We start from the raw sequence: 10057 nt of genomic DNA on the forward strand, positions 1-10057 counted from the left end.
TACTTAATAAATACTTACATACTTAACTATCTATTTATATTTCTAAATATAGACAAGTCTTGAAATCTGTAGTTTTTAGACGAAATTCCAATCTTCATAGTAGAGAGAGAGAACTACCATGCTGGAGCTCCCTAACCCAGTGAGATCACAGAGAGAGTTTACCTTACAATATTATCTGGGTAGAATGAGAAAATGATAGTTGGTTATTTTTTAAAGGAGATTTACAAGTTACAAAGCACTTTCTGTCCATTTTCTCCTCTGGCCTTCACAAAAGTCTCGTGAGACTGGTAATCCAAGTATAATCACCCCTATTTTAAAGATAAGGAATTATGTGATTTATCTAAAACCTCATGGCTAGTATGTCTAAAGCCCCAGGAAAAGTAGGAAGTGAGAACTCAGACCTCTTGACTTACCATCTCATGAGGTTATAGATTGGGACCTTAGAGAGCATCTTGTCTAATTGTTATTTTATAGATAAGGACACTGAGTCCCAGGGAGACTTTGGGGTTTGCCCAGTTGGTAAGTGGGGGAGATGGGGTTTGAACCTAAGGCCTCAGAGTCCCATGTACCTTGTAACTGTGCCACAGTCTTCTCGATAATTTCATAGGATTTAGAATTTCAGTGAACCTAAAAGGTCATGTAAGAGCTGGACCCTATGACATCCTCGGTACCTTCCAACTTCAGCTCCAGGTCCTTTGATTCTGTCATCCCATCCTTTCATTTTATAGAGGAGGAAAGTGAGATCCAGAGGGGAAATGACTTGCCCAAGGTCATAGAGTTAATAAAAATAATAAATACTGATATGACCTTTTAAGGTTTGTAAAGCAATTTTTATGTTCTCATTTGATTCTCACAATAAGTTTGACAGATGGCTGCTGTTATCCTCATCTTACAGAGGAGGAAACTGAGTCTAAGAGACATTAAAGTAGCTGGTCTAGAGTCACACATGGAGTAAATGATTGCATACAGGTTTGAACTTGGATCTTCCTGCCTCAAAGGCACTGTGCCACCTTGCTAGGATCGAAACCCAGGTCCTTTAACTATAAATCTAGTGTTCTTTCCATGAGACCCCATCTGCCTGAAGTACAGAAGAATCAATGGGCTGGTAGTAAAAAACTAGAAGATTTACATCTTGTTCTTAGGACATTAAGCTCCTTGAGGGCAGGGACTGCCTTGGGTCTGGTTTTGTATTCCCAGCACTCAGCACAGTGCCTAGTACATAATGTTTACTGACTGACTAACTCTTAGTTCTTTTCTCTGGCAGTAGAGAAGTCACTTAATTTCTTTGCCTCATTTTTGTTATTGCTATTCAATCATTTCAATCATGTCTGACTCTTCATGACCTCATATGAGTTTTTTTTGGCAAAGATACTAGGGCAGTTTGCTGTTTCCTTCTCCAGCTCATTTTAGAGATGAGGAAATTGAAGCAGCAGGGTGAAGTGACTTGCCCAGGGTCACACAGCTAGTAAGTGTCTGAGGCCAGATTTGAACTCAGGAAGATGAGTCTTCCAGGCCTTGCACTCTCTAGCTGCCCCCCATGATTGGGGAAATACCTGCAGGACCTTTAGAAAAAGATGAGGAATGTGAGGGAGTCCCTTGAAAGGAGTCCTCATTCTCTAGGTTGTTCTACATTAAAGGCTAAGGGATGAGACCCAGGATTACCTTTCTTTCGCAGGCAGGCTGCTCTCCTCCTCTGCTGCCTTCTTGCAGCAGGTGCTGGTGCCTCCCGGAAAGGATTCTACCCTCCTCTGCAACATCTTCTGCCCCTCCTCCTGCAGCACCTTGAGCAGCAGCCCCCGCTGATTCCAGGGGATATAGGACTTCACAGTGAAGATGGCCTCTTGCAGCCTCAGCCTGGAGGCAGTGATGTAGTCCAGAGTGGCCAGGTATGGGTTGCCATCTAGCAGCCGCAGCAGCCCCCTCCCACACAGGGCTCTCACACAACTCCCAGGGTGGGGGGCTTCATGTTCCACCACTGCCTGGAAGTCTTCCAGGGCTTTCCTAGCCTCCCCTACCTGGAGGGTGCAGAAGCCCCGCAGCGTGAGCAAGGTGCTGAGGTAGGTGGGGTGCTCAGACCCAAGAAGGTGATCACAGAGCCCCAAGGCTGCCTGGCAGTCACCGGACAACAGCAGGCAGTCAATGAGCCGGATGGTCAGTTCCCGCTGGGCTCCAAGGGGAGCCACACACAGGAGGAAGCGCAGGGTATGGATGATGGGAGGAAGCAGCTCTGTCCCCTCATCGGCTCGGAGCTCCACACGAGCTCTCACTGCCTCTCGGAAAAGGGAAAAGTCCATCTCTAATATCTCCTGCGTCTGTACAAGGATCTGATCAACGTCCCTGGGAGAGAATACTTCCTCAAGTTGCCTCTTGGCACAGTCTGGGTTCAGCTGGAAGGCTTCCTGGAGGTCCTGAAGCATCTCCCGACTCCGGCAACCAAGGGAGAAAGAGGCTGCTGCCCGGGTAACCAGCAGGATGCATGCTCCTTCTACGTGGGGAAAAGCCAGGTGTGCAGAAGCGGGAAAGACAAGTCAGCATCTGTAGGCAACTGTACTTACATCCCAATGAATCACTGGGGACTTTATTTAATTTACTACCTCCAGTTATCAGTTGGGAAAGGTGGCCCCATATAGATCACACACAATCATAGTCTGGGAGCTCAGGCTCATCATTTTACAGATGAGGTCCAGAGAAGGCAAGGGAAACAATTGTCTATGGTCACCCATTGAACTCTGACCCCAAAGCTGTTTTTTTTCCTACTGAACCCACCTAGTCTTTCTGACAGACTAGGACTCCCAGCTCCTGACATTGGATGATAAAAGGGGTTCACACCCTCCCTGTTTCCTTTTTTATTGTCCCCTTTTCATGGTCTTTGGAAGGTTTTATCACGCACTAGTTAGACCAGATGGTTGCCAGGGGACCTTCCCTACTCTGACATCCTGTTATTCTATGAATCAAACCCTCTACCCAGGGGGATCATTTTTGGCAGATATCAAAAACAATCAGTCATAGGGCTCTGTGTTTTGAAACCAGAGATCAGACTAGCTCACATCTGGGAAGCTGGGCTGCACTTTCACCCTTCTTAAGTAGTTTTATCCTAGACCCTTTGTTGTTCAGTTGTGTCTGACTATCCATGACCCTATTTGGGGCTTTCTTGGCAAAGGTACTGAAGTGGTTTGCCACTTCCTTCTCCAGATCATTTTACAGCCGAGGAAACTGAGGCACATAGGGTGAAGTGACTTGCCCAGGTTCAGACAGCTAGGAAGTATCTGAGACTGGATTTGAACTTGGGTCTTCCTAACTTCAGGTTCAGTGCCCTGTGAACTATGGCACCACCTCAGTTCTATCCTACAAAAACCCAACATTATTTCCCCATTGAGGCTGAAAGGAGGTGAATTACTGAAGAGTATGATCCCATAGATATATAGAAGAGGCCATTGCCTGGATAGATGATGAAACTGAGGCAAAGACAGCATAAGTGATTTCCCCAAGGTCACAACAAAGATGGGATTGGGACCAACAGATCTATTACTGGAAGACCATTGAGTCCAACCTTGCTTCTTGTACAGATGGGGAAACTGAAGACAAAGGAGGTTAGATAACTTGTCCAAAGTCACATTGGTAGGTGCAATTACCTCTCATATAGTACCTACTATATGCCAGGAATTGTGCACTAAGTGTTTTATAGCTGTGGTCTCACTTGATCCTTACTACAACCATGGGAGGTGGATGCTGTTATGACCTCCATTTTACAATGGAAGAAACTAAAGGGAAGTGACTTGACCAGGGTCACACTGCTAGTCATTGTCTGAGGATGGATTTGAATTTTATATCTGAGGATTAATAAATGCTACATTGACTGACTGAATGACTGACTCCCTTTGAGTATAACACTCAATCTCCCACCTCCATGCCTTTGTACTGGTGGTCCTCCATGTCTGGAATGTTCTACCTCCTAACCTCCATCTCCTGACTCCTCTGGCCTCCTTCCAGACTGAACTCAAATCTCATCTTCTGCAGAAAACCTTCCCTGACTGATATTTTGCCATTAACCACCCACTTAGGCAGCTAATGTTAAGATTTTTCTTTTATTTTCGTAGTTAATAACTTAAAAAATTGTCTGCTAGACTATTTTCTTTTTTATTTTATCTTCTCTCTCATGGCTTCTCCCATTTGTTATAATTCTTCTATGCAACATGATTAATGCAAAAATGTGTTTAGTAGGAATGTATGTGTAGAGCCTATATCAGATTGCATGCCATCATGGGTAGGGAGAGGGGAGAAGATTTAAAACTTATAGAAATAAATGTTGAAAACTAAAAATAAATAAACTAATAAAAAATCTTGTCTGTTAGTACCTTGGAGTTTGCTGCCAGGTGAGGTTGTTTCAAGGACACGGCTACACATGGTCACACACTCCTCCAATCTGCCTGTCCTGAGAAGAGACATAGCCTGTGTAGAGGATGCCTGGGTCTCTCTGGGGGCCAAGGCAGCTAGGAAGCGGTGGCAGTCACTGGCCCACCAGCCTCCAGCTGCCTCTGTCTTGTGGTGCTCCAGGAGGTAATCCTGGCAGGCACGGATGAGCAGGGGAAGGTGGTCCCGTTGGTGAGAGAGGATAAAGTCCAGAGTCTGGTTGGCATGTGTGATGAAAGACTGGAGGTACTCAGTCACGCCATCCCCCACTTTGGCCCCAGACAGGATCCAGGCCAGAGCTCGCATGAGCCGCAGCTCCAGAGATCCTGGGGCGTGGACATCCAGAAGAGTGGTACATCTCCTTGCCACTTCCTCATGTCGTCCCTGCCCCATCATGGTGGTCAGTCTGTAGAGGGAGGCAGCCAGGTTGTTGGGGTGGAGGGCGCTGAGAAAGGTGGCAGCCAGGGCCACAGTGAGGGAGACCACAGCCATGCCATCCCAGTGGATAGAGGGTATCTGGGCCTCTCCCCGGCACCAGGTTTCAAGCATGGAGACCATCTGCCCGGTCTGCTCCTGACTCAATGACTGCTGTGCCCTCTGCACCACTGAGGAGGGGTGGCAGCTGAAGGCGGCCAGGTAGAAGGCAGTAGCCAGTGGGAGCTCATCGAGGGTCAGGTACCGGTCTCCCTCCTGGCACAGACGGACAGTGAGCTCCTGGGCTGACATCCCGCATGGGCTTCTTACGGTCACATCTCTTGCTCCTTACCTAGGTGAGCATCTGTAGAATGGAGAACAGAATGGTTAGTGATGAAAGGGTGGCATTAGGCCTTCAGCAGGGCTGTGGTCCTCAGTGCCAACATCCCACAATACCCCCTACCAATGTCCCCACTAACATTCCCCTCTAAAGTCTCATCATTGTGCAAAAGTGACCCTGGGTCGAATATCATGGCCTCTGAGGTCCCTTCCAGCTCTAAGTTCTTTAGCCAAGGCAGCTAGGAAGCAGTGGCAGTCACTGGCCCACCAGCCTCCAGCTGCCTCTGTCTTGTGGTGTTCCAGGAGGTAATCTTGGCAGGAGCGGATGAAGATGCTATGAGGATGCTATAGGATGCTATGAGAAGAAATAGACTTGTTCTGTTTGGCCCCAAAGTGGAAGACACACCTTCCCCCAGGGAGGTAGTGGGATCCCCTTTATTACAGGTCTTCAGGAAGAAGGCAGATGACCATTTGTCTGAGGACCTCAAAGGCCACAATATCCAACCCTCTCATTTTACAGATGAGGAAACTAAGGCCCAAAGAGGCTAAGGTTCAAGGTCACATGAGGGAGTTCTTGTTCAGGGACAGGTCAGACTCAGCAGCTTCTGAGATTTCATTCTTCTCTAAGGTTAGGTGAGCACAGATCTGGTGATCAGTCACTGCACATAGCTTTCTTCTGAGGGCCAGCCTAGCTATATCCGAAGGAGCTAGTCCCCACCTTGACTGTAGGACTGTGGACATTTTAGTCCTAGAAACACTAATTCGATGGTGCTATGATCCTATCATTCTGCCCCCTCATTTTACAGGAGAGGGTTGGAACACTGTCTGCTAAGGGGTGAGGGAATGCTGGGAATTTCAACTGGGAGAAAGCATCCACACTGGTCAGATCACTAATCTTGGCCAAGGTATCTTCTCAGAAAAGAGTTGTGAAATAAAAAAAAATGTTGGGCTATCATGTACTTCAATGACTTGAATGCAGGAGATGTAACAAGCTCAGAGTAGATGCTCAGAGATCCAGAATCCCCTTTCCACTTTCCCTTTCCACTTCTCCTCTCCTTCGCTTCCCTTCCCTTCCCTTCCCCTCCCTTCCCTTTCCACCTTTAACTCCCCTGGACTATTCATGCACCTAGTCCCACTATAACTGGCACAGGAACCTTGACCTACTTACTCCATTTTCCAACCTCAGTTGATTCAACACTCCTAAGGCAACCTGGTGGCCCCCTTGTTCTCAGAGGGCTAACCACTTTAACACCAAACTTAATTCAGACACTGTATCAACAATTCACCGAAAGCAGCTAAGGTAGAACTCCAGATCTGAGATCTGATTTGAAATCTGGTATCAGACACTTATTAACTGTGTGACCCTGGGCAAGTCACTTAACCTCTGGCTGCCTCAGTTTTCTCAAATGTAAAATGGGATAGCAATTGCATCTGTCTCCCAGGGTTATTGTGAGACTCAGAAGAGGTAATATTTGCAAATTGCCTAGAACAGTCCCTGGCACATAGTAGGTGCTATATAAATGCTTATTCCCTTTCTTTCCCCCATCCCTTTGAAAATCAGATCTCCTGAGTTGAAGAGATTCACCTGCTTCAGCATCTCCACTAGCATATGCCACAGTTATATGCCACCGTGCCGGTCTCACACAGTTAGTATCAGAAGTAGAATCTGAGCTCTAGTCTATGGGTTTTTCTTCTGCCTTTCAATTCTTTCAATGACTATCCTACTGGAGTACAAGTTGAATGACTCTGAGCTGAAGGGGACATAGATTAATTAGAGAGATGGGGAGGGAATTTCCAGGAAATGCCCTAGCTGGAGAGAAGGGTGAATTTTATCTCCTTGCAATAGAGCCATTTATAGGATCACTTGGGGGTCTAGGGGAAGATCTGTGATTTCATTGATATACTCCTTCTACTAAACAATGAATGAATAAATGAATATCATTTATTCATGCTCATTATGGGCCAGGAGATAACTACGGAAAGAAAGACAGTCTCTACCCTCAAAGAGTTTATATTCTAATAAGAAAAGACAATCCAGAGAAGCAATTCTTCTATAACTTACAGTTAGAGGATTATCTTAAAGATTGAGTGGTATGGCCATGGTCCCACAACAAGGATGCTTGTTGGAGGGAGGCAAAGACTTCCTGACTGTGAGACTGATCCACTATCTACTGAACCACACTGCCTTGATCACAGAATATTAGAGGCAGTGCTGTAAGAGACCTTGGAAGTCATTTGTTCCAGCCTCCTCCTCAAGGGAAAAAAAGAAAGTTACATGCTAACTTTATTATATATTTAAAATAGCAAGCTGTACATAATAGATTATCAGTCTCATGTGCAGTCATCTTTTTTTCTATTCTTTTACGTTATAGAAATGCTTGTTTTATTTCTTAAGTTCAGAATAAAATAAAGTTTTTCTAAAAAGAGAGTAAGTTCAAATAAATCTTTCAGACCTATAAAAAACACAAGATAGGCTCAGAGAGTTGGGTGACTGACCCACGGACACACAGCTAACAAAACTCAAATACTGGCTTTGCCACTTTCTGCCTATATGACTGTGAGCTGGTCATTTAATCTTTCTGGGCTCAGTCCTTGACCTGTTAAATGAGGAGGTCAGGCTAGCTCACTTCTAAGGTCCCTTTAACATCTAAATCTATTCTGGCCATTGCCCTATTCTCCCCACTGGAAATTTGCACTCCAATCCTCACTCCTCCCTGACTCTACTTAGATTGAACCTTGTCTGATCATCCTTGGAAAGCAGGCTTACATTGTTCTGTCAGGTCTCCTCCTCATTCCTTCCCCTTCCCCTTTCTCCCTTCTAGAGGCATTTAAATGTTGCCTTCCTCATCAGACTATAAGCTTCTTGTGGGCAAGCAGTGTTGTTTGCTTGTATTTGTATCCCTAGTACTCTGCCCAGTACCTGCAACATGATAAATACTTAATAATTATCTACCCATCCTACTCTCCTATTCCTTTGCTCACAATCCACACTTAATAAATCTTTACTGAATTGAAATGATCAAAATGTGTTATTAAACAATGGTTACTCACAGTTCCTAGTTGATGTTTTGTTGGTGTTGTGTGTATTTTAAAAGAGATCTTAGGAGGTTAGGTCCCAACTCCCAACTAGCTCCCAGCTCCTGAGTCTGATAGGAAAAGTACAGACACCAATGTCCCCCACACCACACCCTCCAAACAAACCCAGCCCAAGGCAGATCCATGGAAACTGTGACTCCCACCTCCATGAGCAGGTAGAACAAATGAGCATTCACTATGGGAGAGGCTGCCCTGCTGGCTTTGGAGTGGGAGATTGGCCTGAGCCCCTGTATGCTGACTGGGTTGTGTCCTGTTTTTTGTGGGCTGGGACTGGAAAGTTGGTGGAGCAGGGATGGATAGAGGGAACCACCGTAAAGCCATTGATGGGCATCACAGAGTGCCAGAGGTCATTTTGTCTAGCTCTTAGCTGAGCTAAAATCCTCTCTGTAACAACTCCAACAAGCCATCAGACAGTCTCTGCACCATGGCTCCCAGGAAGTGGGGCAAGGCAGGGGATTCCTCAGCCCTCAGGGTAGAGAAGAAACCTGGGTGGGCTAACTTGAGAAGGTCTGTTACTTTCTCGATGAAGGAAGGGAAAGGGATAGGGAGAAAAGCAGCTGGAGAGGGAGTGGGAAAATGGTCTTTGTTCTAGGGGGAGGTGAAACTGGGATTTCAGGAAGATTCATGGAGTTTTGGAGTGTCTACAGGTCTTAAAGGTTTGGAGAGGCTCCAGAAAGTCCAGGCTCTCCCAGGCCATGCTTCTCTGAGGCTCACCTCCTGTTGTCACCTCTTGCCCCAGGTCAGCCCAGCTCAGTCCAGAGGTCCCTAGCCCAACTCAGCTTAGCCTAGCACCACGCACCCCAGCCCAGCTTAGTGTATTTCCCTCCAGCCCAGTGTACCGCAGCCTAGTGTAGCCCGGCCCAACCAGCCCAGCCCTGCCAGGCACAGAGCATCCCACCCCAGTCATATACTACAGCTCAGCCCCAGTTCTGTGCACCCCAGCACAAGCCACAGTGCAGTATCTGTGCTTCCTAAGCACTCACGTCCTGAGGTGGGGGCTTCCCATGGGCCTGTGCGCGTTGGGGGTGGAGGGGTGGGGAGAAGGAGGCACTCGCTTACCCTGCGGATCTGCCAGCCTAGAATCTGTCCCTCCACGTGGGATGTTTCCCGGGAGATCATCAACAGGGCTCTGGTAGTCGGCCCCAGTTTAACCCAGCCCTTATTGGCCGCAAGCCCAGCCCCATCCCGGCAGGCTCCCTCCTTCCGTCCAGCGCAGCTTATCCATTCCATCCACACCCAGGCCTCTAAAGTGGAGCTTCAGCACCTCCACAGCCCCTCCCCTTCTAGGACTTTCAGCCCCAGAGACCCAGTCCCTAAAAGGAGCCAGGGAAACTGCAGGTGACTCAGGAACTATCCGTGTAACTCCAGGATCTGAAGACCCCTGCCTGCCGGTGCTTTCATCCACAAGAAGACCCAGAGCAGCGCAGCATTCCAGGAGGGGGACGTCAGGCAGGCTGGCTAGAGGACTTCACTAATGGAAATCCTGCCCCTGCCGCTAGGCCTCAGCTTTCTCATCTGTAAAAAGACAGCGATGCGACTTATGATGATGGCTAAAGTCCCTTTCGAATTTTAAATCTACGTATGACCTCATGAAACTGCATCCGGACCAGACTTCCTTCATCCTCCCTAGCCAATGGCTACTGACTTCAACTAAGCCTACAGGGAAGGGGGACCTACTCCCTATAGAGGCAGCCCAAACCACCTTGGGCCAACTTCAGCGTTTAGTGAGTTTGTCTTCCCACAAGCCCAGATTCATCTCTGCGACCTCCACCTTGTAGTGCTGCTTCATGGGCCAAAA

At 47.3% G+C, this 10057-nt stretch overlaps 1 protein-coding gene across 2 annotated transcripts in view; it reads right to left on the reverse strand.

The window, feature by feature from the left end:
- Positions 1–9399, reverse strand: part of TTC34 (tetratricopeptide repeat domain 34) — a 68101-nt gene extending 58702 nt beyond the window's left edge. Inside the window, exons 1-3 of one of the 2 annotated variants that reach the window (XM_072608620.1) lie at positions 9319–9399; positions 4356–5188; positions 1663–2485 (exon numbers count right to left, since the gene is read on the reverse strand). In XM_072608620.1, coding sequence (XP_072464721.1) covers positions 1663–2485; positions 4356–5136 — 1604 coding nt within the window. In that variant the 5' untranslated portion in view covers positions 5137–5188; positions 9319–9399. Of the gene's footprint in view, positions 1–1662; positions 2486–4355; positions 5189–8214; positions 8318–9318 lie in introns of those variants that run through there. The other variant, XM_072608619.1, reaches the window with a different exon arrangement.
- Between the last annotated feature and the right edge of the window lie 658 nt (positions 9400–10057).

This window comes from Notamacropus eugenii, chromosome 5 (genome assembly GCF_028372415.1).
Source record: "Notamacropus eugenii isolate mMacEug1 chromosome 5, mMacEug1.pri_v2, whole genome shotgun sequence".
Taxonomy (NCBI): Eukaryota; Metazoa; Chordata; class Mammalia; order Diprotodontia; family Macropodidae; genus Notamacropus; species Notamacropus eugenii.